At 37.1% G+C, this 24,616-nt stretch overlaps 1 protein-coding gene across 1 annotated transcript; it reads right to left on the reverse strand.

Moving 5' to 3' along the window:
- Window positions 1-2,655: 2,655 nt before the first annotated feature.
- On the reverse strand, window positions 2,656-23,892 carry SERINC1 (serine incorporator 1). The gene is made up of 10 exons (XM_079779852.1): window positions 23,741-23,892; window positions 16,964-17,125; window positions 14,146-14,315; window positions 9,275-9,354; window positions 8,912-9,049; window positions 7,385-7,554; window positions 7,189-7,279; window positions 5,796-5,940; window positions 5,461-5,691; window positions 2,656-4,208 (listed from the first exon to the last, which is right to left on the reverse strand). Exons 1-10 carry the CDS (start codon window positions 23,777-23,779, stop codon window positions 4,073-4,075), a joined length of 1,362 nt encoding a protein of 453 aa, XP_079635978.1. The 5' UTR covers window positions 23,780-23,892; the 3' UTR covers window positions 2,656-4,072.
- Between the last annotated feature and the right edge of the window lie 724 nt (window positions 23,893-24,616).

The following is a 24,616-nucleotide window of genomic DNA, read 5'->3' on the forward strand; positions in this document are numbered from 1 at the left end:
CCAACTTTTACCTGAAAGAGATAAAATAGGTGGTAGCCTGTAACTTACAGAGAGCTAACCGTTTTTTTTCAAGGTATGTTGGTACAGCTGGTCCTCCAATATTTCATTCACTGTTGTTTCGTTATAACGTTGATGAGGAAATCAATTCCCAGCAGGGACCACTGTGTAGTTTGCATGTTCTCTCCATGTCTGCGTGGATTTTCTCCAGGACTCGTTTCCTCCTATGTCCCAAAGATGTACATGTGAGGTTAATCACTATCAATAAATTGTCTCAGTAGAGTGAGTGTGGGTGTGAGTGTGAGTGTACCCCATGATGGAAGTTTCCTGTCCAACTTTGGTTCCCACCTTGAGCCCTGAACTGCTGTGATAGGCTCTGACCACCTGCACATGAACTGGAATAGGCAGACTAGAAAATTACCTTGTTTTTATTAATCTTTCTTAATTACCTTGTTTTTATTAATCTTTCTTAAATGCATGTATAGAACACATTTCTATGTGTAATACTACAAGTATTTTGGGTCTTTATTTAGAAGTTTGGTGATTTTTTGTGACCAGATATATGCCAGATTAACTTAACTATTGTTTGTATCAATTAGCCTATGATAAAGTTGGTTTTGCTGTATGACGTTTTGATGAACATGCACAGAATCCTGCATTTAAGAATTAGCACCTAGACCTTTGTTTCAAACATACATGATTTTTTTATTTTTTGAGAACTGGTTGCACATTGGGCAATAGAGCAAATCAACCTATTTCAAGAAATTGGTATCAAACAGACTACAATACAAATAAGCTAGACTTTGACAGTTTTGAGGAACAGTGCCTGGTATTTTGTAGTGTCCCCCAATTTGGGGTTACTTGATGTTTTTTTTTTTCATGGTTAGACTGGGGTTATAGGTTTTGGGAAAGACTACAGAGGTGAAGTGCCATTTTCAACATATGTCAAAGTACATGCTGTCAATGTTAACTTTTCACCATTAACCTTAACTTAGATTGGAATTTCAAAGGGAACATTTCTATGAGCCCAAAGGTTCAACAATATCTTCCATGCCTTCTCAAAAACGACCCGAGTGGCCCATGGCGCCACTGCCTTACACACGTCAGTTTGTGTTTTTGTCTGCCAGCTACAGATTTTGAACTCATCAGCTTTGCAATTAGTGAGCCACTTCCATACATAGGTCCTGTTGGTTCTAATAACTAACTAAAAAATTAACAGAAGCTCTCTTTATGCTATATGTATCTTAGAAAATCAAGGGTGAAGGAGTAGAACAGCTTTTGCCCAGTAAATAAGGATGCTTTTAGAGATGTCACTGGGCAGTACTAAAAGGTATAAATAACACTGGCCAAATACAAGTCGACCATAGGACAGCAAGACAAGGATAATGAAATCAAATCAAAATTAAACACTTTTGCTCTGCAGAGACCCTGTTAAGAAGATGGAAAGACAAAGCTACAGACTGGGAGAAAATATCTGCAAACTGCATATCTGATAAAGTACAAGTATCTAAAATATATAAGAAACTCAAAAAACACAAATTTAAAAAAATCCAATTAGAGAAAGGCCAAAAAGACATGAATTGACATTTCACGAGAGGACACATGGATGGCATATATGCACATGAAAAGATACTGTCCATTAGCCATTTGGGAAAGGCAAATTAAACCACAATGAGATACCACATTTCTCTCAGGACAGCTAAAGTAAGTGATATCAAATGCAAAAATTCAAAGAAACCAAACTCATATATCAAAGATTTGACTATGAAATGCTACTGTCACTCTGGAAAATAGTTTAGCAATTGCTTATAAAACTAAACACTTAACCCATCCATAAGGATTCCTCTATCCCTTCATATCTGACTCTGGGGAACCAGTAACCTGTTCTCCATTTCTCTAATTTTATTGCAAGCATGCTATATTAAGTGCAATACGACATGTGACCATTTGGGATTAGTTTTTATAACCCAGCATATTGCCCTGGAGATCCATTCAAGTTGTACCAATAGTTCACTCTTTTTATAGTTAAAATAGTAGTATTCCATGATACAGATGTACCACTGTGTTTAAACCTTCACCTGTTGGGCTAGTACCAATAAAGCTCCTATGAACATTTATGTAAATTTTTGTGTGAACATTAGTTCTTCTGGGTAAACATCCAAGAGTTTTGTGGACATTGTTTTGTGTATAATACTGGAGAAACTCAGACCATTTCAAATGAGTTGTTGAATAAAATGTAATAAAACTAAGTCATATGGAATAGAGCATTTATTTTTTTTAGTAAGGGATTTAAAAAAAAATACTATCCTAAGAATAAGAGAAAGAAGCATCAAATGGCAACTTAGGGAAAAAAAAAATGCCTGGAGGATACAGCAAATACAGAATTATCTATCAGGTGAATTAAAAATATTCTCCAAACTAAGCTGGTCCACCTAAAAGTTCTTCAGCAGAACCCAACTTTAATCACCGTTGAGATCTAATGTTAGGGGTTACTTTCAGAGGACAAAAAGAGTAAATATCACCTTTAAAACAATTTTTAGGAGAGAAAATGGTCAGTTAACCCTCTAGTGCCAGGTTCTTTTGTACACAGGAGGAACACAGGTCTGAGTATTAAAGTCACCTAAATTTGAGCTGATAAAGAATTAATACACTGCACACTTCCTCTTAATTCATTTATTTAGAGAGAGAATACAGTCATTTAAATCATGGAACACAATATCAATACAGAATAATGGGGAATTAAGTTGAATTGTTATATTTCGTTTAAATAAATATATTAAAAGAAGTAAAGGTAGATTAATATACTCACTAATGACACAAGTAACTAAGTTTCTAATTGGCTGTTATACTACTTGATTTTTAAGATTATAATAACCTATATATATTAATTAGGTGGCAGCAGATACAAAGCATTTTAAACACTTTTTGAACTGTATAGTATACTATAAGCAGTTTATTGTACAGCATTCCATCATTCTCGTGACCTCAGTTTAAAAGTAGACGGCAAGCTGGACAACAGCAATCCATATCACATAAATTACCCACCAGTACTCAGGTGTAAAATCTATTATGTGGTTTTTTTAATAGAAATAAGTCTTGAATGTCAGCTATTTTTGGCTAAGACTTCCCAGCTTTGCCACTAATTAGCTATCTGAGTTAAGTCTGTGCCTCAGTTGCTTCATTTTTATAACGGGAGGATTGGACTAGATTTTGTCTAAGTATCTACTGAAGCCCAGTATTTGCAGTTTCTTGCTGTCCTGTCAAAAGTTTAACACCTTTGATTTTCAAAATGAACTTTCAAGGTGATTTTCACCAACTTCCTTCTAATTCATGATTATCCTTTTCAAAACCTTTGTCTAAATCCTTCAGAGTTCCCAGCATCTCCACTAACCCCTTACTTTCACACGTGTTTACAATGACCAAAACAAAGTTCACTATGTTGGTGTGGAAGGTCGTCTCTACCCAAGGAAGATTATAACCTAAGTGAGTAATTTAGTACTCACCACCAATCTGAGTTTCTTTGAAGTCTCTGTCTCAATCTTCATAACCTACACTATTGTCCCTCAAACACTCCCCACCTTTATAAGTTCCCTATATTTATATAATGGAAAAACCTGAAAAGATTTTTCAGACAAGTGTCATTTAAGTGACTTGTTTACATAATTTTTAAATAGCCCATGTTCTTTGAAATCTCCTGTAAGGCAAGGCATCAAGTATTTCAAAAGGCAGCCACTTCCTTTTATACTTTCTAAGACAGCTTAAGTTCTAACAACTTAAAAATCAAATTGTCAAGTTTTCTTTTTACTATTATTTTCACAGGTACAGAACAAGATGAACCTAATGTCCACTTTTCTTAACTTTCCACCATACTCATAAAACCTCTGTGATTCATTCTAACACACCTATCAATGCACTTGGCAAGAATGAATAAAATGGCAAGCAGCAAAATCTCATGCCAGAACACTGGAGAAATTTTATGGGAAGCACACACATACACAACTTTACAAAAGTTGGAAATACTATTAATTTCCAATAAGCAATGATCAAACTGGGACTTTCATGCCGGAAGTCCTGTTCAGTCAAAATCACGATTTGTAAGAACAAGTGGCGCCACCAGTGTCCAAACATAGAGTACGAGGCCAATCCAACTCGAAGAGATTTTCACCCAGACAGCTGTCCACTGACTTTTCATCTCATGAGAAGGCTCATACCTGGAATTCAAAGAAAACAAAAAGGAAGTGTTGGATGATGAGCCATCAAGCTATATTACTTCAGAAGTGTTCTTTGTATACAGTTTGTGATAAGAGATACGATAGTTACTGACTAATCTGTTGCCTTGTTTTTCGTACTAACTTTAATAATGTGAAGCTAAAAAAGCAGTAATTTTCTTTAAAGGAGTAAGAGACAGGCATCTAAAGTATTTTTTTTACATTAACACTCAGAGGCTTTCTGTGTATTTCTAGCTTAGTGGTTATGACATAGCAGAGAAATGGAGCATAACCTCTAGATAAGATGTTATAACACAGAAGACAATATAATCTGTTCAAAGTACATACGGGGAACTCACTCCTCCCTCATCCCCCTCTCAGATTTAAGACTGGGAAGGATATACATCCCAAACCTAGCTGATTTTTGTGTTAATGAAACATAGCAAGTATACTTTTGATAGAAAGTCTTTAACATTTACTCTTATTACCTGAGAGCCAAAAGCTGTGAATTACTGAGAACTATGTGGATTCTTACAACTTCAAATTTTAAGAAATTTTTTTAAATGTTCATTTTTCAATAGTAAGTGCCAGTAAAGGCTGCTCTCAAAGAAACGAAGCAGAGTAATTTTTTGCTGGTACTTAAAGTCTTATTACAAGTTAAAGGTATTATGCATTAAAATTTATTAAAAACAGAACTGCCCAAAACATAGTTCACCTTGAATCTTAGTTCAATTCTTTCAGTAATCATTTGGACAAAATTTGAATTTTCAAAAATAAAATAATATAAATTACTACCTTCCTCTCATCGGAAAAAGATTTATGGATTAGTTTTGAAGTAATAAAAAAAAGCATAAATTCATTTTGAAGAGGTTCTATGGACCCATCTACATTAATGTATTCACACTTCAATTTTAAAGCCTTAATGACAAAGTTTGAACAAACCAGAAGACATATCTTTTACTGTATTTTGTCAGGAATTTAAAAAATAAGCTATTGGATAAACTACCAACATGTATTTCTATAGGAAATGTTAGTTTCATGAAGATATATTTTAATCTCTACAAGATCTAGAAATATTTCAATGTTATCACAAAAGCACGGAAGGAAAGTGCATTTCGCACACTAATCTCAATATTCATTTCGCTATAGTTCTGAAATACACTGAAGGATAAAAAGTACTTCATAACATATTTTGCAATGGAATTAAGAAAAAGCTATCAGAATTTCCACATGCAGTTTCACGAAAGATAAGCACCTGTACCAGTTGGTAAGGGTCATCATGATGTAAAGGGAAGCCAGGAAAAGCATGAAGTGAAAGAAGGAGTAACTGTAAGTGACCCCATCCCTCTCGTTATCTACAGCTCGGTGAACATCATCGCCATCCTCAAGTGATCCATCATTTCTGGGTCCGCCATCTTCTATTAATGTTGATTCATCACTTGTTAGAGTCAGTTTATTTACCTGACTATTGTTCGAAGTACGGATGCTGAATGGAAAGACAGTTTAGGAAGAGAGAAGAAAAAGGGCATTAAAAAATGATTTATAAATGAATAGACTTCTTGTCTAAAATAATTCCATAATTTTTCTTACCTTGAATAAAACACACACAATAAAAAGAGGATTAGTCCTATTATTCCTTGAGCATGCCACCACTGGACAGACTCTCCCTCCTTTGGGACAATTCTTGTTGTATTGTACCCAATTATGCTTAGTAGACTTGGGTTGCAATTTGTTTCTGCAATGTAAATTAAGATTATAACCTAATTGAGTATTCAATTTAGTACCCACCACCAATCTGAATGTTAGAATAGTTAAAACATTATTTTTCAAGGTATAATTGTAGTTCTTTATACCCTTACAAATTCAAAAAGGTTTTCTGAAAAAGGGCACAAGAATAACAACAAAATATTTTAAGACAAATTGTATTTATATTAATAATGAAACCTTCCAAGTTTTATATTGTTAATTTTATAGCAGTGCTTAGAAAAGTTTAAGTCATTTCATTTTCAACCTCAGGCAGAGCTGAGAAATATTAGTAAGCTCTCAAAGTATAAATGAATCTCTAGCTAACTTAGAAATTCAGGTGTTCTACACCAAAATTCACTAGCTTTTTATATTGTGATATATCAATAGTGACTAGGAATTTTATCAATCTGTCAAAGTACATTGTTATAAAAGAAAAAGCTTACACATAATACCAATTATTAGAATGCTAGCAAATGCTTTGTGCCAATACATTAAGCCATAATGACCTGATGCTTATTCAGTTTTTTAACTCTTCTAAGATAAAATTAAAGTAGGGTTGGGAAAGTATTCAGTAAAGTTTCCAAAAAGTTTGTGTGGTGGTTTTTTTTTTTAAGAAAACTAATTCCTCAACCATTTTATCACCTCAAATGACATATATTGGCTTCTATTCCCATGAAAAAAGAGATTCATTACAAAGCTCAATTATATTCACTTGCAAGGTAGTAATAGATAAAAAAAAAAATCTTCAGTGAAAAAAAACTGTACTGTCTACAACTGAATATTTTATTTCTTCAACTGAATCCATATTTTATTTCTTCCTATTTATCATATGAACTGTGCAATTTAGGTATATTTGTCATGTTCATGTAATTTCTTATAATTCTGTTAGTGAAAGAAACTAAAAAGGATATAGCAATACATCAAACATGGCAATGGTATTATTGCCACACACTCTTCCTCTAGGAATATAATCGTCTTCTCTACCCACCGTAATAGTTGATCCCCTTTACTCAATTTGCCCTCCCTCTAGCACCCACTGCCCTCTGGTCACCACCAATCTGTTTTCTGTCTCTATGAGTTTGTTGTTCTTTTGTTGTTTTTACATTCCACATATGAGTGAAATAATGCATTTGTCTTCATCTTTAAATAGTTTAATTTCACAAAATGACCATCTCTGGAAAAAATAAAAGTTGCAGGATTGATTAAAAAAAAATAAACCCAAGCAAACAAAACATACCTGGTTCATTGGTCATAGCAGACCATGTCAAATACATTGTGTAAACTGTAATCACTGAAGACTGTAATAAACCAGATCTTGGTTGTGATTCCTACAAGAAATAAGCAATGGAGATAAATATTCTAACATCATCTAAGATATAGAAAAACTCGGAAAAGTAGAAGTTTCATACAAACTAATTATATAAAGAGCATACTTGGATTTTTGGCAGTATAGACATTATAGAAGCACCAAGGCAGAGGAGCATGTTGACACTGATGAATGCTTTGTTTTCTGAACAACTGGCTGGATGAGTATAGTAAACAAAGAACAGGATGATAGCAACTAAAGACAGCAGATAATTCAGAGCTGTAGCTGATAACAAAGCTGTGGAAGAAATATAATTGGACAATTAGATTTTATCACAAATACTAGAGAACTGCCTAATCTTGTTTTACTTCTATTTAAGCAACTAACATTGTGAGCAATATGCAGGTTATAAAAGGAGGAAATATTCTGAACTTTATTACAGAATAATTTTATACTCTTTACATATAGCTCACTGCTATTGTTTTCAAGTTAGTAACATACTAATATGATTGGTTTTAGAGAGTGATAACTAGCCCGGCCGGCGTGGTTCAGTGGTTGAGCATCAACCTATGCACCAGGAGGTCACGGTTCCATTCCAGGTCAGGGCACATGCCCAGGTTACAAGCTCGATTCCCAGTGTGGGGTTGTACAGGAGGCAGCCGATCAATGATTCTCTCTCATCATTGATGTTTCTCTCTCTCTCTCCCTCTCTGAAATCAATATATAATATATATATGTATATTTTTGTATGTATAAGTATGTGTGTGTGTGTATATATAGTATATATATACACATATATATGTATATATATACATACACACATATATGTGTGTGTGTGTGTATACACACACACACACACACACACACATATACATATATTATTTATTTATTTATTTATTTTTTAACTGTCTGCTCCACTGTGGCAGTGTACCTGCTGTAGACCGGTGGGGTCAGACCAAAGAAAAAGTGGTAACTGTATCAACAGATCTTATAAAAGTCACATATGCTAAAAATTATTTTCAAAATACAGAAAAAAAAAACAACTAGAAGGGGAATATTAAGGTTTTTTTTAATCTTTATTTTCCCCCATCACCATTTATCCCCCCCTATAGCCTCTTCCACTCTACCCCCTATAATCTCCACACTATTGGCTGTGTCCATGAGTTCTCTCTTTTTTAATTTTTTTTTTTGCTTAATCCCTCTTCCGCTAACACCCTTCACCCACCCATCAGGGCTGTCTGCTTGCTGTTTTGCTTGGTAGTTCGGTTTGTTCATTACATTCCACATATGAGTGAAATCATACTATAGTATTTGTCTTTCTCTGATTGGCTTATTTCACTTAGCATAATGGTCTCCAGGTCCATCTATGCTGTCACAAAGAGTAAAATTTTCCTCCTTTGTACAGCCGAGTAATATTCCATTGTGTAAACTTGGGCTGCTTCCAAATCTTGGCTATTGTAAGTAACACTGCAATGAACATAGGGGTGCATATATGCTTTTGAATTAGTGTTTTGGGCTTCTTCAGATAAATTCCCAGCAATGGAATTGCTTGGTTATAAGGCAGTTCCATTTTTACTTTTTTGAGGTAACTCCATACTGCTCCCATCTTCAAAATTAAGCTATCTTGAAGATATTCTGCATGACAAAAACTTACCTGCATACCAACATCTTGAGTTTCCTTCTTCCATTTTTTCAACCCATGATTCATTCCATGAATGGGCAAAATCAATCAGTAAGACAAGCTGTATGAGGATGAAACAAAAGGCACCCGCCATGCCTACATAAAACCACACTGAAAGGAAAAAAACATGCAAATGAGTGGCAGGTTCAGTTTTATTATGTGTCACTATCACAATACACAAAAGGGGAAATACAATTTTACATAAATGCTTTGATTTTGCCAACTGGGAGAAAAGGAAAACAAAACAAAGAAACAAACAGTTATAGTTCCAGGCAATTTTTAACTTTCTTTAAAAAATATCAATATCACACAATTTTAAAAATATGTATTTCTTACCAGTTGTAAAAGTTCCTTCTGGAATGAAGAAAGCCCCAATAATAATTGCTATTGCTGCAGAAAATTTAAAGAACCAGAATCTAAAAGAATAGGAAATATGATTTTTTATTAATAAACAAGTCATTCAATAAATAATGTCATATATAAAATCTTTTAAAAGCACCTTGAAGAATAGCTATACTTCATGTTACTGTTCTATTTTTTTCTGATGATACCCAGAGAATGAGAAGCGAAGACTACTATGTACACTGTTTTAGGACAATTTTAAGGAAAATATTTTTATATTTAATTGGTTACAATAAAATGAGACTCAGTTCCATTTCACAGGTTTATTTTATGTAATAAGTGCAATAATATGTGAAAATATAATGTACATTGTACAACTAAATAAGTTTGATTGATTTTTGAGAGGGGGGGAAAACATTTGTTGTTTCACTTATTTTTGTATTCATTATTAGTTGTTTCTCATTTGTGCCCTCACCCAAGATAAAACCTGCAACCTGGTGTATCAGGACAAGCTCTAATCCAACTGAGCTACCTGGCCAGGGCCTTTGATGTTGTTGTTCTAACTCACAGTACAAAAGTAATAAGCACCACTATCAGTACAAAAACACATAGTCTGTAGCTCATCTTTTAAAACCAGAACAGCCAAGTGAAAAATCAGTACAGATTCTTATTTTTACTTAAGCCAATGTACTAAATCAAAGCAGATGACCGGAGAACTGTTTGCTATTTCAACTCATGCTGAGCTAGACCAGTGGAACACTGTCTTAGTAGAAAGGTTTTGATAAGAAAGAATTGCAGAGTCCCTACCCTAACAGAATACCTAACAAAGAACTGATTTATACAGAAAGGGTTTTAAGCAAATCTGTACAAACACTTAACATGCTATAAGAAAAGAATACCTGTTACTCTACTTTCAGCATAAGCACACATTCACCAGTGCCCAGTAAAACAGGAGTGCCACAATAAAAAAAAAAGCATTTTTTCTTTAAAAAGCACACAGCACAGCCTGGCCTGCATGGCTCAGTGGTTGAGCGTCAACCTATGAACCAGGAGGTCACAGTTCAATTCCTGGTCAGGGCACATGCCTGGGTAGTAGAATTGATCTCGTGTGGGATGCACAAGAGGCAGCCGATCAATGATTCTCATCATTGATATTTCTATCCCTCTCTTTCCCTCTCCCTTTCGGAAATCAATAAAAAAAATATATATTTTTTTAAAAAGCACGTAGCACATAACACTTCATCTTTAAGGGAGTAATCATGGAAGTTCCAATATTATATCTACTAGGATAGTCTGAGTATAATAATAAAAGCGTAATATGCTAATTAGACCAGATGTCCTTCTGGATGAAGCTGGGGCTGCGAGAGAAGCCCAGGTCCCTGGTGCCTGACGGTGGCCGGAGGGAAACCCAGGTTCCGGGTGCCGGAGGGAAGCCGGTGTCGGCAGCCAGGGGAAGGAAGGCCTACTCTTGCACGAATTTCGTGCATTGGGCCTCTAGTTCATCTATAAAATGTTTTTTCAAAAATGCTTAAGAGAGATTTCTAGAAACAGTGGGACTCCATTAGGATCAGCAGAAGACATAATGATACAAGGACTGCAAATGTAAGACTAGGAATTGATTTTCACATGTAGCTTTTAGGTCAAGAACATCTCTTCTCAGTTGATTCCCAGCCAAGATTAGCTGTGATAACAGGAGCTCCAGAAATGTCAAGGCAGGCGCCTGGCTTCAGTAATACCCACATAAACATTCCCCAACAGTCAAAAACTCCATTGAGAACTGAAACTCTGATGCATCTAAAAAGCTCTGAGTGCCCAATATCCATGCAAAGCCTTCTGGAACCAAGAGGGCTGGTGGTGGTGGTTGCTGACACGCCACCATGTATGCTGTGGAAGGCGCCCAGGTGGAATGCTGGATGTGGGCTTGCTCCAGAGGAGCCTGACTCAAAGCCCCTGGGAGAGGTATCTACTGACACACAAGGGTTTTCAGGATAACTAGGTCCCAGGAAAAGTCAGGTAGTTTTTTTGACCCATTAACACTTAACATTAATGAAGAGTGGCAGAACAGAGCTAGTCTTTCCACGATGTATTCTTCTGTCATTAGCCGACGCCTCTCCCAGTATATTTGGCTGCTGCTCTCCAGAACAATCTCATTGCCTGGAGGTGGGACATAGTGCCACAGATTGTTCTGGAAAGCCAGCAAAGAGGATGATTTGCACAATGAAGTTACCACTAAACCATTGCGTAAGTCCAGTCCCCAGGCTTCTTCTTCTGCTCTGTAGTCCAAAAATATTTCTTTAAAAGCCAGAAAATCGGTCAATGTCAGTAGCATGTCAAATATGTCATCAGCCACTTCGTCTTTATGGTGCTATAAAGTTGTTGTGAACGCCACCATGTTATATCCAGGAATCCGCTCCAGCAGCTCTTCATCAATATACTTTTCTACCAAAGAAATATATTCATTAAAAATAGGCATGTAGGCCAGTTTATTCTCTTCTGTGTCTTCAAACTCCTGGTAGTAGTTGTCCATAAAGTTTCTCTGTCATAACTGGAACTCCACAATAATGTCCTCGAAATATCCAACCACAGCATCAAATTCTGCGTAGAGGCAGAAGAGAAAGCACGAAGTTCTTTCCATCACCGCTGTGGCCGCATCCACTCTGCGTAGGGTGGGTGGGTCCGTAAGGTTTCCTACCTCCATCTGCTCCGGAGAGCCCCAACTGGCACAGGGGAAGCCTCGTCACCGAGGCCACGACCAGCTAGCTGACCGCCAGCTCAAGGCCAGCCCGGTCAGTGCCTGCAAGCCACCCTAACCTCGAGAAAAGAAAACTACAGACTAATTTCCCTGGTAAGTAAATAAGCAATAGCAAATACTCAAAAATTTTTTTAACTTATGGGGGGGGAAAAAAAGAAATAAAATTTAACATTTTCAAACAGAGTACCAGAAATGGTGTTCTATATTATAGGAGACTAATAAAAGGGACCCTGAAGTTTCCTTCTAGGTTGTTCAGTACAACCAAACATTTAGAAAAGTAATCAAGGATGCCCACTCTCACCACTCCTGTTTGATACAGCACTGGAAGTATTAGCCATTGCAATTAGACAAGAAGAAGAAATAAAAGGCATCCAAATTGGAAAAGAACAAGTAAAGCTGTCTTTATTTGCAGACGACATGATATTGTACATAAAAAATCCGAAAGACTCTGTCAAAAAACTAATAGAAAAGCAATCAATCATTGTGTTTAGGAATAAAGTTTTTCATTTTGGCTGCATTGTATGTCTAAGGAACTGAGTTCTATTTTATGTAGTAGTTAAAGTACATACCAAAAACTAAGAGAAAGAGGAATAACCTCCTCATTACTAGTCACAGATGTGGTGATTCCGTTTAAGATGAAAATATAAAACATGATGTATCAGAGATTATACTAATAAATGACCGAAGGCTTACATTTAATGTTTATGTTTCCAAAGTCTGACATTCTCCAGTAGACAAGAGGATATTCTTACTTTGTCATTCATGAATAACAAAATATTCTATAAATTGTTTAAGTTTATTTGGCTTTAATGTTTATTTAGATAGATTCAAAATTACTGACAACAGGCTACCCAGACTTCTATATTGAAGTTTACAGTCATGCATCACGTAACAACATTTAGGTCACCAAGAGACCAACAATCTATAGGACAATGGTTCCATAAGATCATAATGGAGCAGAAAAATTCATATGGCCTAATCTAATAACATTATAGCTGAGGTAATGTTGTAGTGCAACAAATTACTCAAGTATTTGTGGCAATGCTGGTGTAAACAAAACTATTATGCTGTCAGTCGTATAAAAGTACAGCACATATTAGTACAATCATGTATAGCACATAAACTAGATAATGCTAATAGAGAACTGTTATTGGCTTATAGCCTATATAATAAAAGCCTAATATGCACATTGACCGAACAGCAGAACAACCGGTGGAATGACTGGTCACTATGACACACACTGACCACCAGGGGGAAGACGCTCAACGCAAGAGCTGCCCCCAGCCCACAGGCCCCAGGCCATCCAAGGCGGTGCCAGGAGGGGTCCCCCGATCACCCTGCCAGTCGCCCCATAGATAGGTCCTGATTGCCAGCTAGGCCTAGGGACCCTACCCGTGCACAAATTTCGTGCACCAGGCCTCTAGTATTTACTATAATATACTTTTTAAAAATATATTTTTTAATTATAGTTGACATACAATATAATATTAGTTTCAGGGAATGCTATACTCATTATTTTAGAGTGTAGTCTTTTCTATTTACAAAAACAAGTTTTCCTGTAAAACAGTCTGTTGTTATGCCAGCAGCAGCCTCATATCTCTCATGTTTACCATGTCTCTTGATTGCATCATTTTATCTCATGTTTGATTTAATCTTGTGTTATTTTACATTCAGTGCAGCCTAAGTGTCAGTATTCATAAAGTTTATCTACAGTACTGTCCTAGGCCTTCACATTCACTCACTACTCACTCCCTGACACCTTGAGCAACTCCAGTCCTGCAAACTGCATTCATGATTAATTGTACCATTTTTTATCTTTTATTCCATATTTTTACTGTACCATTTCTGTTTAGATTTGTTTAAATACACAAATACTTAACATTATGTACAACTGCCTACAGTATTAATAAGTACAGAAACATGCTATCCAGGTTTATAGCCTAGGGGTAATAGGCTACATCATATACCTTATTTGCTTAGCAGGCTATACTATATAAGTTTGTGTAAGTGCACCCTATGGATGTTCGCAACAATGAAATCGCCTAACAATACATTTCTCAGAATGAAATGTATCCCATCATTAAGCAGCATTTGGCTATATTAGAAAACTTACCCATTGTGTATTGCAGCTCTAGGATCACTGCTGCTCTTCACTTTGATCATCAACAGAGAGAGCAGAAGATAGAACATAGCCAAGCCAAAGCACAAACGGTATACAGCTTTGTAGCCAACCAGAATATTACAAGGGACGACACCTTTCTCATTCTCACAAAATCCCGGAATCTAATACAACAAAACAAGAGTTTGTGATCTAGAATTTTTTCAAGTAAAAATAAAATTTTTATGTAACCAAGTACTTTAAGTAAAAATTTAGAAAATTAAAGTTTGCTTTTCAGTTAATACTAAATATGTAATCAAGATAAGTCTGGAACATTTTTATAGATAGAAGTTTAATTCATTTTTCACTTTATGTGAGCACATGATAAACTACAAATGCAAATCCTAAAGAGAATATTTATTTTGATTTGCAGACTTATTCTGAATTTTTTAAAACTTGCATTCTGCTGTGATATACTGAATTGCCTAGTTAAGAAGAGAAAAATATAATCAATAAAAGTTTAAAGAATTACAGAGCAACTGAGTCAGTTTTTAAACCCTAAAGAGAATAATAATGGCTTTTCAAAAACAATGCTATGTAAATAACAACTGGTATTTCTGATAATTAATAAATTCAGATTAACATAATCGCTGGCAGTGATTTTATTTTTTAACTTAGAATCTTGAAAAAGACTGATGACCATTTCGGAAAGTCACATTGGAATCAGAATACAAAAAAATAATTTTTTTTTAAGTGAAATAAATGGGGGTAGTCCTCAGAGCTATATACACTATTTGTATACATGAGAACATAAAATTACATTTAAGCTAAGGCGGCATTACTTCCTTTTGGTAGTTTCTACACAGTCAATAAGCCCTTTCTTGGTCTAGTTTAAATCCTACCTTTCCAAGCCAATTTAAACTTTTGGCAATATGTATTGACCCATAATCTGCAACATGTACTCACTAGCACCCTTAAATATCCCACTCCCTTAGAGCTGCACACCACTGGGCCAATTTCCATCAAGTTACTTCAGCCATCTGTATTAGTCAGGTTAAGCTGGTACAGTTACAACCCCAAAGTATCAGCTTAAAACAGCAAAGGTGTATTTCCTGCTCACGTGCAGTCAACTCAGGAATCCAGGCTGCTGGAGAAGCCACCATCTCAAATGTTGCACATGTTGTAATAGAAAGGGAGATCTTAACATCAGCAAGTAGAAGCTGAGGTGTATCATATCCACTCACAACTCACTGACCAGTACTAGGGACATGACCCTACATATCACAAGTACTCTAGGAAATACAAATCTTTGATGACCTTCAGAAAGCAGAGAAGTAGAAATATTTGGTGATAAGAATTAACACCCACCAACTAAACTATTATAACCATTGTCAACTGGATCCATTACAAATCATATGAACATCTCTTGGCATGATTTGCTTACACACAGGACTTGAAATAACATTAACTGAGCATCCAGCTATGATGCTAGCTACTTTCAAAATCATAATAATCTAATTATCCAAACTTACCATATTTTCCTCACCCCAAAGCCAACTCCAAGCATACAACTATATGCTTTGAAATGGAGGTTCTCTGACATAAATATTCTCTTTCAGCATCAAATGTTCTATTATCATTCATCTTGCTTTGGAAGGTAGCTAACTTCTATATTTCCTCTCTTGATCACCTTCTTCTCCCTCTCCCTCCTTTCTTTCTCTCTCACACACAGATGAGATCTCTTATCTGTGACTACTCTCAAAATAAAAATTACTAAATCTCCCCATTCTAAAAAAATCCTTTCCTTAACTCAGTTTCCTGCTAAGACCACCATCTTCACTATAAAACTCCTCAAATCAGCATTTTATACTCACTGGATATATTTCCTCATGGCCTACTGGTTCCCCTCCCACTCCCCTCTAGACCCAACACTCTGAAGAAACTGCTGTCCAATACTCTCCTTCTGAAGACTGCACAACAGTACATGCTCTTGGTTCTCCCTTTTCTTCACGGTTTCTTCAGAGGTTCCCTTTTCTCTACCAACCCCCTTTCTTTTTTAAGTTACATACTCATGTTTTCTACTTCCTACTGATTCTCTCTCTCTCTCTCTCTCTCTCTCTCTTCACATATGTAGTTCAGTACTCCCAAGTCAACATGCCACAAACTATAATAAATTGTATTTTCCTCATCGCTTTTTACAACCTGGCTCCATGAAAAAAATCTTAAAAATATAACACGCTTTCTTCTTATTGCTTTTTTCTGGGTTAACAGCAACAGTTTCATCCCAGCTGTCTAAGACCAGAACCTTGCTATTATTTATAATCCTATCACTGCCGATACTTAAATCCAGATTTGTCATTTCTACAATCAAAGTCTATTTCAGAACCTCTACACTCTCACTCATTAAATCACTGCAATAGCCTCTACACGCAATTGCTTGACTTCTATCCTAATTATCAGATCGATCTTCCCAAAGCATACATACTAGGTTCAAAAAGTTCTTTATCTTCATTCAGGTTCCTATTTTTCAATCTCTGAATACAAAAGTTCTACTCATTCTCAGAATGGCCTCTTTTCCTTGACACCCGCTGAAATTGGCATTTATTTGGTTAGAATTACTTATTTTCTCTTATTAGCACAGCACATTTTCTTTATCACCATCACAGAATTTAATAAGACACCTATACTGTCTGTTTTTCCTAAGATTATGAGCAATAAAAATTGAGATTATGTATTATTTTACTTTGTACATTATTCTGCTTCCAATACAAAAAAAATCAGTTTCATGCATACACACACTATAGGTGTATTTAGTTAAAAAAAAAATACTAACCTTATTCAGTTGTTCTTCCATTCCTGGTATTAACATTACACATGCCACACACACTCCAACAAACAAGAAGAACACATAGATCAGCCTCGTGATAGTGGAGTTGTTTCCACTAGGGCAGCATCGGCACAGCAAACACGGGGCACTGCCACACAAGCATGGTATCTGAGAGAAGAACATTAAAAATAAGAATAGTTTAACATGATAAAGGGGAAATTAAATTCTTTCCATTAAAAAAGAAAAAGAACTGAAGTTAAGGGAAGTACCAAGGGATAAAAGGTATTTGGCTCACATGTATTATCTGAAAATTATAAAACTTAGTATCATCTGGGTAAAGATTGAACAAAGTCAAACATAAAAGTGCTTGCTCCTATGTCAAGCAAAATTAATAAAATCAGTTAAAACAACAAAGGGGAAAAATCACCAGCAGCAATCAATGTTTAGCTAAAACAAAACAAAAAGGGAGGGGGGGGACTGACAGGATGGGGATGAAATATTCATGATTACAAGCCCATCTCCAGCTCCCCAGAATTCATCCTAGTGAATTCACAAAATTCTGAGAAGTCTCAAATACTCCAGAGGAAAAGAAGTAAATTGGTATCCTTATCTTTTCCCTCTTCCGATTTGGTAGTAGTGATAATTAGGCAAAGTAAGATAAATGAACTGAGGCCAGCTAACTCTCTCTAATGTAGCTGCACATAATCTCAGGCCAAGACAGAGAAACAGTGCCTTAATCAAGAGGAAAAAAGAAATGAAACAATGATTTTCAGACAATTAACAAGAGGCAACGCAGGATAGTAATTTCTCAGAGAGGAAACAATGTGAGCTCTATGATTGGCCCATCTTGCTGCCGGGAGTTTCCAGTGCAGGGTATGCGATCCAGGCTGAGACCAGCAGTCTGAGTTGAGAGTTCAGGGAAATGAAGACAACTTTACTGGGGAGAATCCTAGAGAAAACTACACAAAATAAGCCCTGGAGATCTGCAGGGGCTTCAACTTGAGTCTTCAGGAGAGCACTGATTGGTGCATACATTTGAATAAATTACCTTTGGGAAGGGGGGCAGGAAGAGGAGTTGCAATTCCCACCAGCCAGAAAGAAAAATCCTTGTAATCCATGAGGCATTGAGTTATAAGGGTTTACTCATTATTGGGGGGAAAAAAATCAGCCATAAACTAAAGGCCACTCCAGTCTCACTTAAAGTCTAAAAGCAAATACCAAAAAGATCAAATTCTCTTCAAGTAACTCACCTATGTTCAAGAATAAAGCCCAAGAGTATTTTTTTAACACAAGTATTTTCTACTTCCTACTGATTCTCAAAGCAAGTATACCTATTCTCACCACTTGTATTCAGTAAGTATCAGCTGACTATATTTACATGGGTCTATTTCTGGGCTCTCTATTCTGTTCCACTTATCTGTCTATTCTTTTGCCAATACCACACTGTCTTGATCACTGCTATAGCTTTACACTAAGTCATGTAGCTGGGTAGTGTCAATCCTCCAGCTCTGGTTTTCAATACCGAGTTGGCTGTTCTGAGTCTTCTGTAGCTCCATATAAACTTTAGAATCAATCTGTCAATATCCAAACAATAACTTCCTGGGATTTTGACTGGGATTGCACTGAACCTATAGATCATATTTGAGAAACTGACATCTTAACAATAATGAGTCTTATTAACATATGAACATGGAGTATCTGTCCATTTAAACTTTGCTCATCAGAGTTTTCTCGTTTTCCTCATATCAATCTTGCAAGTATCTAAGTACTTACAAGATTTATACCTAAGTACTTCAGTTTTGGTGGGGGTTTTTTTTTTTGGATGCTAATGTAAAAGGTATTGTATTTTTAATTTCAAATACCACATTTTTAACTGCTGGTATATAGAAAAGTGATATACTTTTATATATTAACCTTGTATACTGCAACCTTGCTATGACTGCTTAGGAGATCCAGTTTTTTATCTTTATTCTTTTGGATTTTCTACGTAGATGATAATGTCATCTGTTAATCTGTATACCTTTTATCTTTTATTTCCTTTTCTTGTCTTATTGCACTAGCTAGAACTACCAGGACATGTTAAAAAGAAGTGGTGAGAGGAAACATTCTTGCCTTGTACCTGATTCTGAGAAAGATTTTAGGTTCTTACCATTAAGTATGATGTTAGCTGTAGGTATTTTGTTGATATTCTTTATCATGTTGAAGAAGTTCCCTCTACTTCTAATTTATTGGGAGTTTTCATGAACAAGGGTATGAATTTTGTCAAATGTGTTTTCTGCATCTACTGACGTGATAATGTGATTTTTAAAAACTTGCTGATGTAATGGATTACATTAATTGATTTTCCATTGTTGAACTAACCTCCCATACCTATGTTTATAGCAGCTTTATTCATAATTGTCCAAACTTGAAAGTAACCATGATGTACTTCAATAAGTAAATGAACAAATAAAACGTGGCACATCCAGACAAGAGAATATTAATCAGGGCTAAAAAAAAAAAAAAATGCTATATGATTGCCACTGTATGATATTCAGGAAAAGGGAAAAAATTGGAGACAGTAAAAAAAAAAATAAAAAAAAATCAGGGGTTGGGAGTAGGTGAAGGGATGAATAGGCAAGCAAGGAGGATTTTTAGGGCAATAAATCTATTTTGCATGCTCCTATAATAGTGGATATATGTCATTAACCTTTTGCACTCGGATGTCGAGTGTGACTCGACACGGTTAGCATTAGAATAAAGGAATCGAGAAAAAAGCGAGTACTAAGGGTTAAATATTTGCCCAAACCCACAGAATGTCCAACAGCAAAAGTTAACCCTTATGTAGACTATAGACTTTGGATGATTGTAATATGTCAATGTAAGTTCATTAATTGTAAAAAATGTACCATCCTGGTGAAAAATGTTGATAATCAGGAGGGCTATGTATGCATGGGGACAGGGAATACATGGGAAATCTCTGTATCTTCCTCTCAATATTTCTGTGAAACTAAAAAACTATTCTAAAACATAATCTTTAAAAGGAGTATATAAAAATAATAACACACTGATCAGATGGGATGTAGTAGGGAAAAGAAAGGCTGATTAAGCATTTGAAAACTGACCAATGCAATTCACATTAACAGACTAAACACACACACACACACACACACACACACACACACACACACACACTATGATCATCTCAATGGATACAGAAAAAGTATTTTAGAAAAAAATATTTTACAAAATTCACTTCCCGTGATAAACAAATATAGCTTTCTACAAAGGAGTAGCATATCCTCAACTTGATAAAGGGCATTTACGAAAAATCTATAGCCATCCAAACTTCATAGTGAAAATCTGAATGATTTCCCCTAAGATCCAAAACAAGGCAAGGATACCTGTTCTCACCACTTGTGTTCAACTTCACATTGGAGGTCCTAGCCAATATAACAAGGCAAGAAAAAGAAAGACAAGATATATACACTGGAAAGTAAGAAATAACAGTGCCTCCATTCACACATAATCCTCTGCATGGAGATCCCAAAGGACTTACAAAACGCTTATCAAAATTAAGTGTGACCCACAAAAAAAGGAAGTTGATAAACTGGGCCTCATCAATACTAAGAACTAATCTTTAAAAGGCAGCATTAAGAGAATGGAAAGACAAGCCACAGACTTAAAGGTAGTATTTACAAATCAGGTATCTAATAACTCGTTTGTATCCATAATATAAGGAATTATCAAGCTTAATTAGAAAAAAAAAGGCAAAAACATTTGAACATTTAAATAAAAAAGAAAATATATGGACAGCCAATAAGCACATGAAAAAAGTACTTATTAGTATACAGTTGGCCCTTGAACAACATGGGTTTAACCTGTGTTGGTCCACATATATGTGGATTCTTTTCAATAAGTACCTGATACTATTTTTAATCTGCAGCTGGGAGTCCAAGGATGGGAAGGGCTAACTACATGTATTTACTCACATTGTATACAGGGGACTTGAGCACCCATGAATTTTGGTATCGGCAGGGGTCCTGGAACCAAACCCCTTCAGATACCAAGGGTAGTTAAGTTTTGGGGGAACCAAAGGCATACTTGGAGTTTCAACTGCTTAGGAGTCAGTGCCCCTAACCATCCCCCCTTGTTCAAGGGTTAACTGTACATTATAGTACCAGGGATCCTCAAACTTTTTAAACAGGGGGCCAGTTCACTGTCCCTCAGACCGTTGGAGGGCCGGACTACAGTTTAAAAAAAAACTATGAACAAATTCCTATGCACACTGCACATACCTTATTTTGAAGTAAAAAAACAAAACGCCAAAAAAACACCCGCATGTGGCCCGTGGGCCGTAGTTTGAGGACGCCTGCATTATACCAATCCACAGTGTCTCTCAAGAATTTAACAGACATTTTTAAATATGAAAGAATTCAGGGATTACAGCATCCATGATCCTTTTTGAAAACTTTATATGACAAAATTTGGTTTATTAGGAGATGACATTAAGATTTTTCAAAAATTGGGGAGAAGCCATGGTAAAAAGGTATCCTTTTTAGCTTTGAATCCACTTAAGTGGAGGGCTTATTAAAACAGGATGCTGAGCCGTGGTCAATGTTTCCAATAAGTTTCCCAGTCTGGTGATGCTACTGGGTCTAGGAACACACTTTAACAATGACTAGTTTAGTGCAGAGACTAAGCAACTGTGGCAATTACGGTCATAAAACATATGGGCCACATGGCCACATATAAAAAAAAAATAATAATACAAAGGGATTCTGGTTAAAGATGGCAGGCTGAATATATGAATATACTCATGTTCCCTTTAGAAACACCAGTAGAATGAAAAAGGGATTTTTACTTAACTAACTGATCTAATTTAATAATGTGAATACTTAAACCTCTAGGTAAATGAGCATATTGGCTGTTAAGACTACGGAAGAAATGAATGTGTATATTAAAAGGCAAATTATCCTTTAATTGCTGTGCAACTGCGTTACAACTCTTCAGGAAGAAAGAGACAAAGGCGCCGGGAAGGGAAGGGAGATGATGATGGGAACGGCATACTACAGATACAGTCCTAGACTGGCCACAATAATCTAGAACCCTGAATAACCTTGGCCACCTAACTTCTTTATCTGCCAGGGATCTAATCACTAGAAGATAAGAAAACTGCCTCTTTGTTACTATCTTTCCAATGTACCTTGCAAAGGCAGTATCAATTCTATCACAGTATTGTGGTCAACAAAGGTGGAAAACTGAATTTTAAAAACATATATAGCAATATCATTTTCCCCACACTGTCCACTAGAGCTACTATCTTTCTGACTTAAAACACATACACATGACGAATCCTTAAAACTTTTTTTCTTTAACCTGTTAATTGTCCTTTAGGTCACCACTGATCTGGAGATGAGAACAAAATGGAAAACATCTACTCCTCCTTTTAAAGCTTTCCTATATACAAAAAAAAAATGCCCACTTGATAACTGGACAAAATCTAACTTTATGAATCAAATTACACTATATCTCCCCCCCCCCAAAAAAAAAAAAACCCAATCTTATAATAGTCATTTATTATTTTGTAATACATTTTATTACACTAAATATGCCTCTCTTGTATAAAAGTCAATAGATACAAGTAAATTCCCTAACCCAGATTTTAAAAAAAATACACCTAGTTTCCCTGTCCAATTACAAGAACGACCTGGATCGGAGTAACAACCTCCACTTACTATTTTATTAAAATTTAACATTTATAATTCAAGTCATATTGAGATCTTTTTGGGGGAAAAAAAGAACGCAAAATAAAATGCTGGGAAATGTACGTAATGATGTAATTTGGGAAGTGAGACAAGCAATTGCTAGAAGTGGAAATTAGAACTCATAAAGGAATATGATTTGAATCCAAACATCTCACCCCAAATTACAAATAATCTTTATTAACTGTAATATCAATGTTTTTTGCTTACCTTTTATTTGGGAGAGTGTGGTTATTTTAAACTAAAGTTTATCTGTACCACCTAGATCAAGAAATCTTGCCATTAAAAATGAAAAATGGTTTCATTCTTAACGCTGCACTCCAACCAACATGCAGAGTACGCATAATAAATTTCAGATCACACAAGAATGCTTTATGTCAAAGCCGCGAGGTATGCAATACTGCAGAACGGACCGCTTTCCCGGCCACCTAAAGCCCCTGGGCGGTGCAGTACCGGAATTTCTTCACACCATTGAGGTCAGGACCCGGTCGCAGGGCAGGACCACTTATTTCAAAAGGCTGTTACACATCCCTGTGCCAGCCCGGCCGGCCCCGACCGCGGGCCCTGGGTCCGAGCGACAGAACAAAGCGGCCCCCAGGCCTCCGGGGCCGCCCGCGCTGCAGCGAGGCGCCGGGAAGGGAGGCGCGGGGAGACGGAGCACCCCGGAAGGAGAGGGCCTGGGATCTGTGTCCAGATGGCCTGGGCGGACAGGAAAAAAAAAAGGGGGGGGCCTGGAAGAATGGGGAGCAGCTTTCCAGACAGACGGGTGGTGGGGGGGGGACCATCAGCTCTCTTCACTCCTCCCATCGGAGCCACCTTCCCATCTCCTCCGCTCCCCGCGGCCACCCGGGCAGCTCGGAGCCCGACCCAGAGCCCGACGCTGAGCCGGCGAGATCGGGAGAAAGAGAAAGGAAAAATGGGGGAGGCAGGCGCTCCCTGATGGGGGGGGTGCCACGTACCCGCCGGTCCTCGCCCACCCACATCCCTTTCTCCTCCGCTCCCACGCCAGCGCCCCGAAGGCCGCCCCACTCCGCCTTACCCAGCTCGCCATGGAGCACAGCCCCAAGACGCTCCCCATCTCCACGGCGTCGCAGGAGCTGCAAATGCCAACAAAATGGAGACAGTGCCTCGCCCGGTTGTTTTTTTTTTTTTTCGGGCTTATTTACGATCTGCGAGCCACTTCCGGCGCAGAGCGTGCCCCGCCCCTCCTGGCGTCACGTCCTCTGCCGCCCGGGTGGGGGGGGCGGGGATGAGGCCGAGGGAAGCGTAGTGCTGAGACTGCGCATGCGCAACCCTGGCCCCGGGGGCCGGCTCTTCCCAGGGGGGCGTTCTAATACCCGGAGCCCTAGCCAGTTGGCTCAGTGGGTAGAGCGTCTGCAGGTAGACTGAAAGGTCCGGGCTCCACGCCCATCCCCGGTAGAGGGCCTGCAGGAGGCAGCTCATCAACGATTCCCTGACATCCTTGATGCTTCTCTCTCTCCCTCTGCCTCTCTCTGAAAGCAATAAAAGTAGGTTTTAAAATTATTTATAATAATAATACCCCGGTTTGATAGCGTCTGGCTAATAAGAAGGCAATGGGCGGAAAACTCACCTTTGCTTACTTTTTATTGGAGTACTAGGAAAGGGTAGAACTGAGGTGGCGGTTGCTGTTCTGCCCTCCTCCTTTAGAGAAACCTCTTACCGATGTGGGAGGACTGTTTTCTCTTTCTCGATGTTCATCCCTCCTACCTCCACTTAGTTCTCGTCTTTGTTTTTTGATTTTTCCACTATTGCGCCTCCTCCCCCCCTTACCTGCTAAGTTTATTCCTGCAGCCCACTGCCTGGGACACGTTTTATTGTAATATTTCCATTCATTTGGGTGTATCACTTCTGTCTGTATGCTGTTGACATGCATTTTAATTTCTTATCCTATTAA

This window comes from Cnephaeus nilssonii (assembly GCF_951640355.1).
Source record: "Cnephaeus nilssonii genome assembly, chromosome: 9".
Lineage (NCBI taxonomy): Eukaryota > Metazoa > Chordata > Mammalia > Chiroptera > Vespertilionidae > Cnephaeus > Cnephaeus nilssonii.